The sequence below is a fragment of the Bison bison genome, unplaced genomic scaffold, assembly GCF_000754665.1.
Source record: "Bison bison bison isolate TAMUID 2011002044 unplaced genomic scaffold, Bison_UMD1.0 scf7180017864499, whole genome shotgun sequence".
Taxonomy (NCBI): Eukaryota; Metazoa; Chordata; class Mammalia; order Artiodactyla; family Bovidae; genus Bison; species Bison bison.
This window is the reverse complement of record NW_011495058.1, coordinates 8,277,084-8,296,305: the sequence shown is the minus strand read 5'-3', so window position 1 is coordinate 8,296,305 and position 19,222 is coordinate 8,277,084. Positions and strand designations below refer to the sequence as shown.

At 37.8% G+C, this 19,222-nt stretch overlaps 1 protein-coding gene across 5 annotated transcripts in view; it reads left to right on the top strand.

Annotated features, from left to right (window-relative positions):
- The window catches only part of SUGCT (succinyl-CoA:glutarate-CoA transferase), a 783,088-nt gene that overhangs the window by 336,146 nt on the left and 427,720 nt on the right, over window positions 1-19,222 (top strand). For 4 of the 5 annotated variants that reach the window (XM_010829093.1, XM_010829095.1, XM_010829091.1 and 1 more), the window contains one exon: window positions 10,700-10,802. In XM_010829093.1, coding sequence (XP_010827395.1) covers window positions 10,700-10,802 — 103 coding nt within the window. Of the gene's footprint in view, window positions 1-10,699; window positions 10,803-14,761; window positions 17,042-19,222 lie in introns of those variants that run through there. The other variant, XM_010829094.1, reaches the window with a different exon arrangement.

Here is a 19,222-nt window from a genome sequence, read left to right as displayed (position 1 = left end):
TGATGGGACCAGATGCCATGATCTTCGTTTTCTGAATGTTGAGCTTTAAGCCAACTTTTTCACTCTCCTCTTTCACTTTCATTAAGAGGCTTTTTAGTTCTTCTTCACTTTCTGCCATAAGGGTGGTGTCATCTGCATATCTGAGGTTATTGATACGTCTCCTGGCAATCTTGATTCCAGCTTGTGCTTCTTCCAGCCCAGCATTTCTCATCATGTACTCTGCATATAAGTTAAATAAGCAAGGTGACAATATACAGCCTTGACGTACTCCTTTTCACATTATTTCTGTATAATAAGGTTATAGTTGATTTTGTTTCTTCTTTTGTGCCTATTAACATTTAAATATTTTCTACAACAATTATATATTGCTTTATTAGTAGCTTTTTACAAAGAGATCTTGATTTAAGAGGCTTATTTTTTGATATCAGCCACCCTGGTGTGAACAACTGGACACTGGCAACGTGGGCAGCTTTCCCATATCATGTTTGCAATGATGCTGCTGAGGCTGTAGGGACAGTCACAGCAATGCTTGTCTGTCCAAACCATTATAATATATGACTTCAGTTCAGTTCAGTCACTCAGTCGTGTCCGACTCTTTTCGACCCCACGAATTGTAGCACGCCAGGCCTCCGGTCCATCACCAACTCCCGGAGTTCACTCAGACTCACATCCATCGAGTCAGTGATACCATCCAGCCATCTCATCCTCTGTCGTCCCCTTCTACTCCTGCCTCCAACCCCTCCCAGCATCAGAGTCTTTTCCAATGAGTCAACTCTTCGCATGAGGTGGCCAAAGTACTGGAGTTTCAGCTTTAGCATCATTCCTTCCAAAGAAATCCCAGGGCTGATCTCCTTCAGAATGGACTGGTTGGATCTCCTTTCAGTCCAAGGGACTCTCAAGAGTCTTCTCCAACACCACAGTTCAAAAGCATCAATTCTTTGGTGCTCAGCTTCTTCACAGTCCAACTCTCACATCCATACATGACCACAGGAAAAACCATAGCCTTGACTAGATGGACCTTTGTTGGCAAAGTAATGTCTCTGCTTTTCAATATATGACTTACTCTTTACTTAAAATTTGTGTGAAGCAGAACATATTTTGGAACTGTGATCATTAGTATGGATAGGAATTATTAATGAGGCAATAATTAATCTGACTTGTAAGACGTAGTGCCTGAGCAGCTTAGTAAGTGACCTGATGTATTTAGGAGCAAGGTCTATGAAAATTCCATCATGACCCTCCACTAGAAGGCAGTAATAGGAGTCCCTGGATGGATGCTTTCCCCATCTTTTGTGTGGCTTGTGGATTGACATGCAGACAGAGAGTTAGTGAATGCTAGCAGGACAAAAAAAAAAAAGATCTTAAACCATAATTTATCAGTAATATGTAGAGATAAATTCCTAAGAGGAAATAAGGTCTAAGGAAATTACAGGAAATATTAAATCTGTGATTCTGTTTACGGTAGAAACGCAACCAACAAATTCCAGCTGTTTCTCTGTGGGTTATAGAAGTGTCACAGGCCTGTTTATAGTTACTGCATTGCAGACTCCAGCCTGGTTCTTATGGAATCCCACTGGTTTGGTTTGGGTTTACTCAGATCTGTCCAAAGAGGTATTTCCTATAGGCAATACATTTATGGACTGTAGCCCTGTACCACATTTTTGTTCCTATAATATCTATTCTAGTTTCCTCTTCTTCCTGCCAACAGTTTGCCTCCCAGAAATGTTAGTATAGTTTTATTTATTTAACAATTATGCAGCACTTGTACCATTACAGTGTTCTGAAATACCTTCAAAGTATTAATTCTTCTAATTCCTTGTGACAAATTTATGAGCTAAATAGTACTTCTTAAACCAACATAGAAAGCAAAAACCTTGAATGACAAGAATTATGATTTGTCCATGTTAAAGTTAATAGTTTCTATGTGGAAAAATAAATACTGAGAAGCCAAAAGACAAGCTACAGTTTAGGAGAAGAAATTTGCAATGAGTGTAACTAGTAAAAGATTCGTATGTAGACTATGCAAATATTCATGTAAGTCAATAAGGAAAGAAAAGCAGTTCGACTGAAAAAGGACAAAGGATATGAAGAGGAAAGAACCAAAAGAAAAAAAAAAGTCTATGAAAAGATGCTTAGTTTCTCCAGTTGGGAAAAAATACAACTTAAAGTAACCATGAGATTCCATTCTACCTCTATGTGATTGGCAAAAGTTGCATCTGACAGTAACAAAAATTGGTGAGAATATGGTAGAAGCAGAAATTGACATCAACCACATTGAAGAGCAATTCAGTAAAATCTAAGGCAGCTGACAATGTGCCTACTTTATGACTCAGCATTTCTTGTGCCTACTTTATGACTCAGCAGTTCTATCTCTGTGTATACATTGTAGGTAATCCATCCCATAAGAACAGAGAAATGTGTAAGGTTCTATTGAAGCATTGTGTACAATAGTGATAAACTGGATACAATGGATCATTAATATGAAAAAAGATAAATTGTGGAATATTTGTATAGGCAGGTGCCCAGTGGATAAAATGAATGAGCCAAGTCTATATGCACACACATGTATAGATCTTGAAATTAAAATGTTCAATCAAGTTGCAGTATACAGGTTAAAAATACACAACATGATAGTTTATAATGCCTGTGGTGGATTTGTTCAAATATACACACACATATGTAATATGAGTGCAGTAACATGAACAGAGAGATGCACAAGATCTAGGATGGTGGTTACTTCTGATGTGAATAAAAAGGGGAATAAAGTCAAGGAGAGGTACAAAAGGGGCTTTGTGTTTGTAAGATTTTGTTTCTTAAAAATATGAAGCAAATATGCTAAGATGTTATTAAAAATGTGAGTGGGTAAGGGCACATAAATATTTATGTTATTTTATTTTCTATTCTTTTTTTTGTGGTTATTTTCTATACTTTTCTACTCCTGTACTTTTGGGCATATTTGAAATATTTCACAATAGTAAAATACAAAAACTAAATTTGATAATTTAAAAACTAACTCTAGTGGATAATACTCCTAAATTTCCTTTTAAAAATCTTTGGTGATGTTGTGGGGTATTCCTTGGTGGTCCAGTGGTTAGGACTCTGTGTTTCCACTGCAGGGAGCCTGAGTTTGATTCCTGGTTGGGAACTAAGATCCTGTATGCCACACGGTGTGGCACCTCCTTCCCCCCAAAAAAGGACATTGAGGAAAATAGTACTTGGAGAAGAATACTTCAGAAACAACCATAATTTAAAAACATCTTTGGGAAGCTTTGCTATAATATTCAGATAAACTCATTCAAAAACTTTTATGTTATATGGATGCTTGGTGCATGCATGCTGGGTCTCTTCAGTCATGTCTGACTCTCTGTGACCCTATGGTCCTCCAGGCTCCTCTGCACGTGGCACCAGGCACATGCACCAGATAAGAATACTGGAGTGGGTTGCCATGTCCTCCTCCAGGGAATCTTCCCGACCCAGGGATCCAAACCCTTGTCTCTTATGTCTGTTGCATTGGCAGGTGGGTTCTTTACCAGCAGCGCCACCGGGGAAGCTCTTTGTAAAGTTTTGTATTCAGTTTTCACCGGCTTACAAAATAACGCATTTTGTAATTCTCCGATGTTTTTGTTGTCTCTGCAAGATATTTATTTAGCTTTTTAGGTTTTCCCCCAAACTATTTTGAATTTAAAAGCACAGTTTTCTGGGTCTAGTCATCTGTGTATCAAGAAGGTGGTGTGCTAAGAGAGCTTTCCACTATTCTGGAGAGCCACCTTCATGGTCTAAGAGGGAAATCCACCAATTTTGTGTGTGTGTGTGTGTGTGTAAGGGGATGGAACTAATATGTGAAAATGTAAAAGATTAATGGATTTTAGGTTTCATATGTATAAATATCTAAATTTATTTTCAGAAGTCTGTAGTTGGTAAGTCCATGATTCTATCATAGAGATAGTATAGCAAAAAGACAGGTATACATTTCTACTTATGCATAAAGATACAAAATTTTTAGTAAGTTGATTCATATTTCCAATTATATGAAGAAATCATTGTGTGAATTAAAGAATGCTTTTGTAACATAAAGCCATATTCTAATATGTTCATATCTTACATTTGAATCTTGTGGTTCTCTGGATAACATAGAAAGTCCCTAAATCGAAACATTACAAGCTAATGTGACTGAGGTGAAACCTTGGGTAGTTGTCAGTTAACCCTAGATAAATGGTGAATTGTGACCTGCCCTTACTGGTTAGCCTTGCTTTGATTGTTTTTTATAAAAGTTTCCATGTCCTCCAAGAGTCACATAACCGGAGCAATAGGATGTTTGCCCGAGTTGTTTTTTAGGAACTTGGAGTCGGCTGTGTCCACTTCCAGCTTGAGATCACTGAGATGAGTTAAGACCTCTGATCCTCTCTCTGGGCATGTGCAGATATCGGCTCTGTGACCTTTTGATGTCTGAGGGCCAGAATCTCCACCCTCATAGCAGGCTAGTGCTGCTATTCTCTGAGCACGTCTCTGACAAAGGAAGCCTGTGGCTTGGTTGCATCTGCTCAGAACAACAACCACCTTCCTTTTTTCGTATCTGCAATTACCTTTCCCCATGCTCTCCCCAGAGAAGGCAAAATGGCACCCCACTCCAGTACACTTGCCTGGAAAATCCCATGGACGGAGGAGCCTGGTGGGCTGCAGTCCATGGGGTCACTAAGAGTCGGACATGACTGAGCGACTTCACTTTCACTTTTCACTTTCATGCGTTGGAGAAGGCAATGGCAACCCACTCCAGTGTTCTTGCCTGGAGAATCCCAGGGACAGGGGAGCCTGGTGGGCTGCCGTCTATGGGGTCGCACAGAGTCGGACACGACTGAAGTGACTTAGCAGCAGCAGCATGCTGCTCCCCATGCCTCAGTTTTTATCCCTTAAATATCCCCAGCCCCTTGGCCTTCAGGGAGACAGATCTGAGACTTTTCCCCTGTCTCCTGTCTTGGGTACTTTCGGAAGAAGCCCTTTCTCTGCTGCAAACCTCATTGTCTCAGTGTTTGGCTTGCTGTGCACTAGGCAAATAAACAAACTCTTATTATTCCCAAAGAGTCATATATTCATTCATTCAGCAAATGTTGAGTGCCAACTATATTTTAAGTGATGGGGCTATAACAGTCAAGAAGCAGTCTGGTTTTCTGGTATGCAAGGAGGTAATGATCTTGGGGAAGAAAGCAGTTGGATGGATTTGAGACATCTAAAATTTGTGATTTATGGAAAGGAGGAAATTGGAGGCAGTAAGTTTTATTGTTTAATTAATTAATTAATTGGCTGTATTGCCTCTTCCTTGAGGTACATGAGCTTTTCACTGTGGCACATGGGATCTTCTCTCTAGTTGCAATGTGCAGGCTTCTCATTGCAGTGCTTAGGCTTCTCTAGTTGTGGTGCACAGACTCTTTAGTTGTGGTGCGTAGGCTCAGTAGCCCTGCGGCATTTAGGATCTTATTTCCCCTACCAAGGATTGAACCTGTGTCTCCTGCACTGGAAGGCAGATTCTTAACTACTAAACCACCAGGGAAGTCCCTGGAGGCAGTAAGTTTTTAATCAATTATTGCCATAGACCATGTGTTATGAATCAAAGGCCTGGATAGTGATAGTAATAGTGGGAATAGAGGAAAAAGGTCAACTTTTGAAAAGTTGATTCTTCAGTATAACTATATATAAATTATAAGAAATGATGAGAAGACAAAGTTCCAGATTTAGCCAAGGGTTTGAGTTCAGGCAAAGTGGAATATTAGGTTTATGGGGAAAATGGAGGTTGAATCATCCATGGGCAAGTTGTGTTTATAGGGGTAATACTGCAGCTGAGTGGAAATATTCTGTGGTAACCAGAAAAGGAGAACTGAAGCAAGATCAGGACTAGAAATATGAATTTGGATATCATCTGCATAGCAATAACAAGATTCCTTAAGTGCATAAAAGAAAATGAAGACTATTGGGACTAGAAGGAAAAAGTGAAAGAATTAATAAAAGAAACAGAAATGGCCAAAGAGCTATTAATAATCCAAAAAGGTATTGTATCATAGGAGTTAAATACAGGATAGATCCACAGCATCAGATACTGCACAGAAAGCAAGCAGGATGAGGACTGTGGAAAGAATATTGGGTCTGTCAAGTGGTCACTGTCGACCCTTGGAGACTGGGTAACAAAAGGTGTTGATGACCAAGTCAGACTTCAGAGGCTCAAGCAGTGATGATAGATTGGAAGCAGATAAATAGCATAGTAACAAAAAGGTGTAAGAATATCTGGAAAACTTATTTTTCCAATTGAAAACTTGCTTCTGGTTGACAATAATATGGAGGATACTGATGAGGAGGTAGATTTAAGAAGCATCAGGGGTAGACAGCATGGGGCCTCCGTCAAGTTTCTTTTTCTCTAAACTCATCGGTCTCCTTCTGTTCTCAGTATCAATGTTGATTCTGAGTATCAATGTTGAGGTCCCCTAATGAAAGACCTCTCTGGGTTCCTCTTTGCCAGCGTAAATGCAATATCCTTAGCAGAGCTCATGACGTGCCTCATACTTTGGTTCTAACCTCCCTTTTCCATTTCATCTTCAGTTACTCAAGATACAGGAGATTTCAGATTCTTTCCAGACTGGGTCTTTGTACACCTTGATCTTTCTGCCTGAAGATTCTTATTCCCATCTTTCACATGGAAAATTCTAACTCATCCTTCAACACCTGGCTCAAGTGTCACCTCATTTTTGAACCCTTTGTGACTCCCCCAGGCCCTGTGCAGGTCTCCCTCTTTGGTGCTTCAGCTGGAAGTTATTCATTCATACTTTTGTCTCAGCATCCTGCACTGTAATTCATAAATTTTCATAACTGTGTTCTCCATTAGACAATGTGGTCTCTGGATACAATGACTTTCTATTTTATTGTTGTAATCCCCATGACTGGCACACAACAAACCTGTGAAAAGCATAGGAATGAATGAGTATTCATGTAAAGAGATTTGCCTTGAGGCATATTGGATGAAAGTGAAGAAGCATCTTAGTGCTAAGTGAAATAAGCCAGACACAGGAATACAGATACTATGTGATCTCACTCACTTATATGTGGAATCTAAAAAAAGTTGAACCCATAGAACCGGAGTGTAGAATGCTGGTTGCCAGGGGATATGGTGTGGGGGAAATGAGGAGATACTGGTCAAAGGGAATAAACTGTCAGCTAAAAGATGAAAAATTCTGAGCTCTAATATACAATATGGTTATTATAGGTAATAATACTATATCAAATGCTCAAAACAAATAAGTGTTCTAACCACATACATAGAAATGATAACTGTGAGGTGATGGATCCATTGATTGACTTGATTTTGGTAATCATTTCGTAATGTATACGTATTTTAAAATCATCACATTGTTCTCCTTAAAAAATCCTATTATACAAACTATTATACAAATCAAATATTTGTGATTTTTATTTGTTAGTTATATCTCCAAAACATTGGGAGGGGGGAAGCTATATGAATTTGAACAGGTTAATTTTTCTGAATCTGAGTTTCCTTTTGATCAAAGGAGAGTAATACTTACCTTATAATGTGCTTGTGAGGATAAAATCGATAAGATATAGATCAAACAATTAATGACCAGCATTTATTAATAATTTCCTTAATGAGTAATAATTAAATATTAATTAATGAAATAATCACCATTTGTTATAACAATTATTAATAATACTTTATTGATTATTTCCAAATCTTACCTTCGTGGCATGGATCTCTTACTAGTTGCTCTGTGGTCTTGAATTTGGCTGCAACTTTAGTCCAGTCTCTAAAGAGAAGAATTCGGGTTTGTTTTATAGGTTAAATTTTGATGTTAAGAAATTTAAACTCAAGTCTTCCTAAATGGTTGTAATCTGATTAACAGTAACCATTTGGCATCAAGTGAATTCAACAGAAATGTAGAATTAAATATATGGGTTGGTTTATTAAGTTCACAATTAAGTCTGAATTGTTTTATGAGTCTCCAGATAACTTCCCAGAGGAGGCCCCTAGCTTCAGGGCCAGATCCAAGGACACCCTTCTTGTCTTAGCTCAGGATTGTGTTGCCCTGAGTGATTTAAATCAGCTCTTTCCATTTTTTTTTAGCAAAATTTTTGTGGTTCAAAAAAACATGTGTTTACAGTTGTTTTTTTTTTTTTTTGCATAGATAAAGGAAAGGATTCTACATCAGATTTAGATCAAGAGATAGATTTTCAGAAGAAAATGATGGGTATGTCCTCTGGGAGTAGTGGAATGCAGTGATGTTTGGTCTCTGACTGATTGAGTTTAAGGCTTTTGTGAACACGTCCACGCCCACACCCACGCAAATACACAAACAGTGGTCACACTTCAGCTCCAGATGCTGCATTTCTCTCCAACCTCACATCCAGAGTGCATCCGATGTTTTCCATAACATGAAATAAATCCCTCTCTTTTGCTCAGTGGTGAAAAGCTTATATAAATACTAAAACTTCAAATATTCCCCTGAGTTTTTGTTGGCAAGTCTGCAGCTACGGGTTTGTTTAGATATTGACATGCATTTTCTGTGCATATCTTTCAGGCCACTTGGGTGAGTTCAATGGTGATAAATTCATTTGTCTTGAAAATGTACCATACTAACCATTATAACACTCTGTTTATTAACACTTAAATAATTGATACCCTGATTGGAAAGGTTCCAGGTTCAAAGTACCACTTCTATTCTTTCAACATATATCGTTTTGGTGATGTCTATCTATCTATCTATCTTAGGAAATCTTGGCCAGGAGATGACTTTAACAGTCATTGAGCAGAAAACACGGATGTGAAGAATCCACTAATTCAAGACATTTAATCTTGCGTTGTAGTGTTCCCGTGACAGGATATCTTTCAGTACTTAGAAGTGAGAAATTTTATTATATATTAAATAGGGATAGTTAACATTATTGGGCCATAATTAATGTGTGTAGTGAAACGTCTTTATCATAATGGAGAAGAAAAGGAAGGCAATATTTTTGGAGGCAGTAATAAATGCCTGGGCTTTCCATGTGGCTCAGTGGTAAGAATCTGCCTGCAAGTGCAGGAGACAAGTGCAGGTTTGATACTAGGTCAGAAGATCCCCTGGAGAAGAAAATGGCAGCCCACTCCAGTATTCTTGCCTGGGAAAACCCATGGACAGAGGAGCCTGGTGGGCTACAGTCCACGGGGTCACAAAAGTCCAACAAAGAGTCAGATTTAGTGACTAAAACAACAACAACAACAATCAATGCCTGGCGTATAGTAGGAACTCCTTAAATGGTTGTAAAACAAGTGGATATATAAATAGGATTAATTACATTCCTAGTGAAATGTACTCCTACCTTCATTAAAAAATTTTATTAGATCCTTATATAAAAATTTATGATTGAACACAATTGTTCATATTTTGTCTTTCAGAGACTACATTAATTCCATCTTTTTCTTTTTATCTGTTAGATGGCAATAAAAGAAGTATGGTTAAAATATTGATACTGTATTTATCCTTTTTTTAAATAGTGGAAGAAATCAATTTCTTTGACAAATTCCCATAGAATCTACTGCTCTGAGATTAACTCTAGCTATGTCTAAAAGAGCTCAATAGAAGCCCATTAATATTAAATATTTCCACATTTCCAGTAGTTCTTCCATATTGATGAAGCATTAATACTTTAATACTTCAATATGTGCTGCTAATAATTCACTACAGCTAACTCTTTAAAAAAATCCCTTTTAACCTATATTAGTACTTAACTAAAAAAAGTTTACTATTTTAACAGCTAACAGTTCTAAAATTCTTCATATATTATGAAATATGAGTGTTGAGTTGTCTTTGAGGATCCAAGTTTTTTTCCCATATTCACGGTCTTAACAGAAAACCAAAAGACAATATATTTCATTAATGAAGTAGGTCCCCTTCCCTTAAGACCTATTAGAGGAAAAAGGACATCAGATAAGTTTTTGTGTCTGAGAAGTCCAATTCTAAGTTATAGTAGAAACAAACAGAGGTAAAGGGCTTGGATGAATTTAGATACTAGTCTTTGCATGTCTCCATTTGTTCTGATCAGTAAGCCACAGTGCAAGTAACTAAATAGTTAAGGTTTTTTTTTTTTTTTAGGCCAGTAGTTGTGCCTATTAATTCTGATGTGCCTTAACTATAAGGTAGATAAAACATATAGCTTTCTTTTAAAACAGATTCACTGGTTTATTTTTTGTTTTGAGGAATAATTTAGCATATCTGTGTCTATCTTAACTTCATATACTATTCCTGAGATCTAAAAAACCACTTTGTAAATGACATTATGCTCAAAACTGTAGTAACATTATATTATCATTATTAAATTCATCAAGTGCTCAATACCACATTTGAAGCTCGGCTAATACAAAAGCTCATTTTATACCTAATCTTTCTTCTCTGAGGGACTCTCTGTCAAAAAGTTCATAGAGGAAGAAGTAGGAGGAATTTCAACTCTATGGTGGGTTTTTAAACAAGGGGACCTGAGTGACTGTTCTTATAGCTTGCAGGGCAACTCAAGTTGTTTCATGTTGGCAACATTCTGTCAAAACTAGGCACAAGGAAAGTTAAAGAAACATATTTTTGTCATTATCAGTTGCTTTCAAAGAGGGCTATATGAGAAAAAAGGTTGTGTTCTTTAAGTATAAAGGTGCATCTGTTTTTCAATCTGTTCCTAGGTTTAAAGAAGAAATGACCAGCAAGTGGTTACAGCTCTTTGAAGGAAGTGGCGTCCCGTATGGCCCGATTAACAACATGAAGAATGTGTTTGCAGAACCCCAGGTTTGTTTTTTGAAATTTTTAGTATGTTTTGGTTAAAAACACAAGAATTTACCTCTTTTTTTTCTATCCAGACTGATTCATATAAATGTACATTAGCCATTGGTCTTGAAAAGTCATATCACATGATTTTTTACTATAGGTTAAATTATGCATCTGAAATAAAAAACAATCAGAATTTGGAACTGGCTGTCTACAATTATACCTTTATATCAATTGGATCTAACATATTTCTCCAGCAGTCACTACATGACATTTTCAAGGTCAGGGCATTTGTTTTTTCCTGAAAAATGGAATAAAAACAATTGAGAGTTGGGATCAGGCACTCAGAGATCATTCTCTGCAGGAAGAAGTAAGAGTAAGAAATGTGTAATTTTCAGAGTCACAGTCCCCCTCTCACCATATGGCTATTTTAAAATGGACAGAGAAGTCATCATTAATTTTGCTGATTAGAGACATCTATATGCTTTGAATAATGTGCAATATTCATGAAGAAGAAATAAAATTGAATAGAGATTCATGCTGTACATTGTTTACAGACTCCTTGAGTTTCAGAAATTGGGATCATCTGAAAAAATATTTCTTCTATAACACTGTTCAAATGATTATTTTGAGATAAGGTCAGAATAATAAGTTTTGATGTTATTCAATCAGCCTCACTGCAAGCAATTTACCATTGCTCAAAGTCACATATTAATCCCATAATGTAGAGGAGCTCCCTTTTTCTGGAAACTTTCACTGTGATTATTCATGTATCTTGTCAGCTTGCAACATTTCAAAATTATAGTATTTCTCTTCATTTTTTTCATTCTTATAATGGTAGATTTTTCTTTGAAATAAGTTGCTGAAAATGGAATACACCTTTTAAGGGAAAAAACTGACCTAACTAACTTTGGTACCTTTGTCTTACACAAATACCTGTTTAAAGGAAAATTGAAATGTATTCAAATCAATGATTTCAGTATTTACTGGAGGAAAAAAAAACAAAGATGATTAATGCAGGAATTCTGCTGTGCTATTTTTTTGGCCAAGATGGTGATTATGGAAAGGCTTTTTTCCTAGTGAAAGAATGGTCAATAAGAATTGGAGGAAAGGGAGTCCTCCTGATACGGACTGAGTCTTTGTTAAGGGGTCCCCACTACACTACATTGGTGGTGAATGCCAGTGATTCCTTGTGATGAGGTAGCAGTGTATATGCCCTGAATATAACAGACCAGAGGGGCAGTTATCTCACTTCATAAGTTTGAATGAGGCCAAGCTTTGGCTTTAAGCTGTTGTAGAGGAATGGGTGGGTTTTACCATTATTCCCCTGCTTACAAGTAGAACTGAGGTGTGTAGGGCTTCCTATGTAACTCAATTTAAGGGTACATTTCTGTAGAGATGATTCCTGAGAGTTCTTCCATCAGCATTTCTGTTGGCTCCCCCTGTGTTTCATTAGGAATAAAGGCTCCAAAGCAGGAATGTTATTTTAAAAATTATTAGATATATTCAATGACTACTTATTTTTTAGGCTTTGATAAACAAGGATCTAAGGTTCCACACTTAAAACTGTTCACTTTGTGGGCTGGCTCAAATTGAATTTTGGGTAAATAGGATTTTCATTCTCAATTTTCCCTTGTAGATCAGTTTAATTACTTTCAATTTTGGATCGGAACTCCTTTGGACCTACAGGAAATTTGTAACATTGGTCTGTGGCTTATTTTTAGCACTGAAACAAAATTTCAAATGGAGAATATAATATATCCTAAGCCAGGATACCAATTTTTTCTGCTCCCTCAAAAGTCTCTGAAAAATACCTTCTTATCCACCAAAACCAAATTCTAATTGTTACAGTCCTAGCATGAAAAGTTCTTAATCATACAGTTATGGTTATTGACAGTCATACTCTAGTTGCAAGAATAGAGTTGGTTTCTTTTATACATGATTTCATTCTTCTTTGGAATTTAAATACCAAAATCTGTGTATAAAAGTATCTGGAGTTTTAGAAAGACTAGAGAACAGTGTAGTATTAATACATTTTAAATATGAGCGAAGATTACTATGACAATTGTATGTAGGACTGTTTGGCACAAGAAATAAAGGTATCTCTTTTCCCATGCCTGGAAGTGTTCGGCTATTTTAGAAGGATTCTCTATCATTAGGTATTTTGATAGGACTGTAGAAGATGAAAAAAACAGGGAGTTAAAAAATTTTTGTATATCCAGTTTTTTAAGGAATCTCCATACTGTTCTCCGTAGTGGCTGTACTAGTTTGAATCCCCACCAACAGTGTAAGTTTTGTCCGTACCCTCTCCAGCATTTATTGCTTGTAGACTTTGGATTGCAGCCATTCTGACTGGTGTGAGATGGTACCTCATTGTGGTTTTGATTTGCATTTCTCTGATAATGAGTGACTGATGGTAGGAATGCAAACTAGGATAGCCACTATGGAGAACAGTGTGGAGATTCCTTAAAAAACTGGAAATAGAACTGCCATATGACCCAGCAATCCCAATGCTGGGCATACACACTGAGGAAACCAGAATGGAAAGAGACACATGTACCGCAATGTTCATCGCAGTACTGTTTACAATAGCCAGGACATAGAAGCAACTTAGATGTCCGTCAGCAGACAAATGGATAGGAAAGCTGTGGTACATATACACAATGGACTATTACTCAGCTATTAAAAAGAATGCATTTGAATCAGTTCTAATGAGGTGGAGGAAACTGGAGCCTATTATACAGAGTGAAGTAAGTCAGAAAGAAAAATACCAAGACAGTATATTAATGCATATATATGGAATTTAGAAAGATGGTAATGATGACCCAATATGGGAGACAGCAAAAGAGACACAGATATAAAGAACAGACTTTTGGACTCTGTGGAAGAAGGTGAGGGTGGGATGATTTGAGAGAATAGCGTTGAAACATGTGTATTACCATATGTGAAATGGATCGCCAGTCCAGGTTCAATGCATGAGACAGGGTGCTCAGGGCTAGTGCACTGGAATGATCCTGAGGGATGGGATGGGGAGGAAGGTGGGAGGGAGGCGTTCAGGATGGGGAACACACGTACACCCATGGCTGATTCATATCAATGTATGGCAAAAACCGCTACAATATTGTAAAGTAATTAGTCTCTAATTAAAATAAATAAATAAATTTTAAAAATTTTGATAAAACAAATTATTAAAGAAAACATGCCTTAAGATAATATCTAAAAGAGAAATACTCTGAAAGTTCATTTAACAAAACTTTTTATTGTATTCAACATTTACTATGTACCAGATGCTAGGGATTTAGCATGAATTTAGTAATTCTTTTACTTTCTGAAAAATAAATTATAAGTTGACTTAAGCAGCAAATACCCAGTAAAATTTCACTGATGCATGAATCAGGGGATGAGTGAGTTGGTTAACTTTGTAAAGTATAGGTTTCCAAATAATCAAGTGGCTACTATCCCCCCTGTGTGGCACTGACTGACTCTTATATGTGGAGCTGGCTGAGAAGCCTTTGAAACTCCAGGGACTAAGCATAATACAATAGCCAAGACCATGGAATCAGAAGTGTTGAGAAGTTTTATAAGATTTCTAGGCTTCAGTTTCCTCAACGCTAAAGTAATGAAATAGAACCTTTTCTCTATACTGTAAAGTTAAATGGGATAATGTTTATCAAAGTCACATAGTAGGGATTGTTAAATGGTAAATGTTCAGTAAAAAGTAATAGCTCTGGTTATGGTGCCCTTCACAGTTATATTTTACTAAAAGATATCTTTTACTTATCATCATGTAGTGGATAAAGGCAAATCCAGTGTAGCTGTGAGGATGGGGATCATCAGCTTGACATCAAGCTCTAACTAATATCCTTTTAAGGAAATGCATCCGCAAACTTTGTGCCAAGAAGTGCTCAGCCCATCATTTTTCTGATTACTGAAAATCTTTTTGTTTTCCATTTTCTATAAAAGTATGATTTCCGTTCAAGGTGTCCTCCCTTGTTTTTCCCCTGATGAGCTGTGGAGTTTCTTGGCCCCCGGTACATGGAACTGGCCACTTCTGTTCGGATGTGGGACTGCGCCACTGGCGCCCGGGGCCCAGCTCTCCATGTGCGCCTGGCCAGCACAGCTGCTAGTACAACTGAAAATTGATTTGGGTGAAGTACAAGGCCTGGAACATGGCGCAGGAAGTGAAACTTTGATGAAGTGAAAAGGGGTATGTCTAACCAAAAACAAAAAAAATGAGAAGCATCAAAGAGCAGGAGAGAATTTTTTGTGAACCTACTTATCAAGTGGACCATTTATATTTCATCTCTGGTTTGAACATGGTAGACAAGTTTACTTGATGGTTGAAATTATTCCTAACCAAAATAATGTCTTCATAGTCTCATGCTCTAAGAAAACTTGCCATTTGACTCAATTGAAACTACAAATGATTTTTTCCTTGGATAGATGCAAGGTTGTCTACCTTTTATCCTCTGATTATATGCTGCAGTCCTTTGCACAGTTAAAATGATCCTGCAGGCATCCACTGTTAAGTCAATCAAGAATACTACAGGGGGTTTTGGTCTGCATTTACTGATAGCTCTGAGAAGTTTTGATCCAAAACCCTTTTAGTGGGAGTTTTATTGTTTTTTTCTCCCTCAGAGATACATTATCTGAGGAAAACTATGCATTATAGAAGTATAATATAGATCATCTGCATATAGATTTTAATAGTCATGTTTCCAAGTGCTTTCTTAAAATACCTTCTTTTACTCAGGCCAAAATTGTGCAGTACATTAAAAGAATTCTTAAAAAGCTTAAAAATCTTACTAGATGGCCTCAGTATGGTCCTATTTAACATGCCCTTGGGTTACTAGATGGCCTCAGTATGGTCCTATTTAACATGCCCTTGGGGACATGTGCATGAACTACATTGTGGTTTGAGGTTTTCCAACCCAAATAAACTTAAAAGAAAATGTAGCTTTTAATAGAGACTATTCAAATTCCTGCAAAAACAGGTATGGATCTCACCACTGAGAGGATTTAAAAGCATTATTATCTACTATGAGAATCAAAGGAGAATTTGTTATCCTGCTGTTTCTATTTTGCTCAAGACCGTATATTTGGTGATTCTAGTATATGGCCATTTTTGAATGAACTGCTCAATTAAAATATATATATTATGAATAATTGAACCTCTGATGAATATTTTTATTTCTCCTTGATGCCATGACCTGTGAGTGGGAAAGAAAGGGCAAAGGGTGTCGCAAAACTGGTGTTATTTAAAAGAGTCTTCATATTTGTACCACACAAGTTGAAGACATCAGGTGTAAGACATCACCCTAAAGCATCACTTCTGAGAACTATTGGGAGGGAGTATCAGAACTGAAATATCACAGCTGGCCCTGATTTTAACTGGTGCCAAACACCTGCAGGCCCTAAAAGGATACCAAAACAAAACCCCACCCTGTGGCAGCAAGCCAGCCCTTAACAACCCTTCCTTAACTTTGCATCACCATCAAAATTAATTTAACATTTTCTACAGAAACCTTATTCTTTCTGTCCCAGAAGGCCATTACAACTCCTTTAGCCAATCTTTCATATGGGATAAATATGTCATAGAAACAAACAGAGTGAAGTCTTGAAATATTTGATCACTTAAAAATTATCTGTTGTTTTCATATCATTATTTGTGGAAGCCTGTGAAATTGGAGGCTTTATTAATCTCTAGGTTAGCTCATAGTCTCTAAGTGATTTTGTTTTAGCACATTTTGGCAAAATATCTGAGCATCTGGGGGAAAAATCCTTCAATATTCGTATAGTAAGTGTCAGAAGCTCCCCAAAATACAGAGCTATTCTTCAAGCCCTTTCTACCTTACACACACAGGCATGCATGAGCACACATGAACACACATACACACATGCACCGCTGATGTATTCCAAAGATTGCTTTTTGAATGACATTCATTAGTTGCATAGCCCTGAGAGGGTTATACAAATCAAGCAAAACTATATCCTTGTTTCTAATACTGCTGGGAAATATGTACATACAGTGCTCCCTGTAACTGGAAAGCAGTTGATGAAGATCTGAGGTGAAACAGTTTGTCTGGATATAATTCTTAGTAGACAAGAGATGAAAAAGTAGAATTTATGTTCATCTTTGAGTGTATATGACACATTTCAGATGATGAACAAATTCAGACATATTATTTGTATTGTGTGTGTGAATATTCAGTCCTGAATATTCATTGGAAGGACTGATACTGAAGCTGAAACTCCAATACTTTGGCCACCTGATGTGAAGAACTGACTCATTTGAAAAGGCCCTGGTGCTGGGAAAGATTGAAGGCAGGAGAAGAAGGGGAAGACAGAGGATGAGATGGTTAGAAGTTAGATTACATCACTGACTCAATGGACATGAGTTTGAGTAAACTCCGAGAATTGGTGATGGATGGGGGGGACTGGCGTGCTGCAGTTTATGGGGTCACAAAGAGTTGGACACGACTGAGTGACTGAACTGAACTGAACCACTCTAATGGCAGGAAGTGAAGAGGCACTAAAGAGCCTCTTGATGAGCGTGAAGGAGGAGAGTGAAAGAGCTGGCTTAAAACTAAATGTTAAAAATACCAAGATCATGACTGTGTGTGTGCTTAGTCAATCAGTCGTGTCTAACTCTTTGCAACCCATGACTGTAGCCCTCCAAGCTCCTCTGTCATGGGGATTCTCCAGGCAAGAATACTGTGTGGGTTGCCATGCCCTCCTCCAGGAGATAGTCTGGGGATAGATAGATAGATAGATAGATAGAAATAGGGATTGAACCTAGGTCTTCTGAATTGCAGGCGAATTCTTTACCATCTGAGCCAGGGAAGCACCAAATCATGGCATCTGGCCCCATTACTTCATGGCAAATAGAAGGGGAAAATGTGGAAGTAGTGACAGATTTCCTCTTCTTGGGCTCTAAAATCACTGTGGATGGTGACTGTAGCCATGAAATCAGAAGACATTTGCTTCTTGGCAGGAAGGCTATGACAAACTTAAACAGTGTCTTGAAAAGCAGTCTGTATAGTCAAGTCTATGGTCTTCCCAATGGTCACGTATGGTTGTGAGCGCTGGACTGTATAAAGAAGTGGAGTGCTGAAGAATTGATGCCTTCAGACTGTGGTGCTGGAGAAGACTCCTTAGAGTCCCATGGATAGCAAGGAGATCAAACCAGTCAATTTTAAGGGAAAATCACCTGTGAATACTTGTTGGAAGGACTGATGCTGAACCTGAAGCTCCAGTATTTTGGTCGTCTGATGTAAACAGCTGACTCAGTGGAACAGTCCCTCATGCTGAGAAAAATTGAGGGCAGAAGGAGAAGAAGGATGTAAGAGGATGAGATGGCTGGATGGCATCACCGATGCAATGGACATGAACTTGGGCTAACTTTGGGAGATGATGAGGGACAGAGAAGCATGGCAGGCTGCAGTCCATGGGGTCCAAAGAGTCAGACACAACTGGGTGACTGAACAGACAATCAGACAACAATAGTCTATATTTATAGAATTTTTATTTTTATTTATTTATTTTTTGCATGATTACATTTTATTTTTTCATTGTTCTGAAATGGGAGAGAATTTCTTTAATAGACTTCTCTGTATCAAGGACAGTAATCATGTCTTCTTAATAAAATCAGATCTCCAGAGCCCAGGATATTGCCTAGTAGGTGCTTAATAAGTTTTTCTTGAATCAAAGAATTAATTTTTCTCAATTACTGTTACTGGGGCCTAATAAAAGAACAAATAGAGTAGTTCCATTAGTTTCTGAATAACATAAAACCCTTTGCTGTTCTTAGATGATAGTTAATGCTTCCTTACAGCTTGAAAAAAAGAAAGAAGTACTTTAATCTTTGTCTTTTGGGCCAACAAAGTAGACATTGTCATTTTTCTTTACAAGGTGTTTTTCACATAACACACATACACATACACACACATCATGGAAAAACATGTAAAAAGAAATTGGACTTCAGTATTTTCAGTGCCGTATAAGCATTAGTCCCATTCACTGTCATCAGTTCAGTTCAGTTCAGTTGCTCAGTCGTGTCCGACTCTTTGCGACCCCATGAATCGCAGCACGCCAGGCCTCCCTGTCCATCACCAACTCCCGGAGTTCACTCAAACTCGTGTCCATCGAGTCGGTGATGCCATCCAACCATCTCATCCTCTGTCGTCCCCTTCTCCTCCTGTCCCCAATCCCTCCCAGCATCAAAGTCTTTTCCAATGAGTCAACCCTTCGCATGAGGTGGCCAAAGTATTGGATAACACCCCTATAAAATAAGTATTTTTATCTTCTGCATGCTGCTGCTGCTGCAAAGTCGCTTCAGTCGTGTCCGACTCTGTGCAACCCCAGAGACGGCAGCCCACTAGGCTCCCCTGTCCCTGGGATTCTCCAGGCAAGAACACTGGAGTGGGTTGCCATTTCCTTCT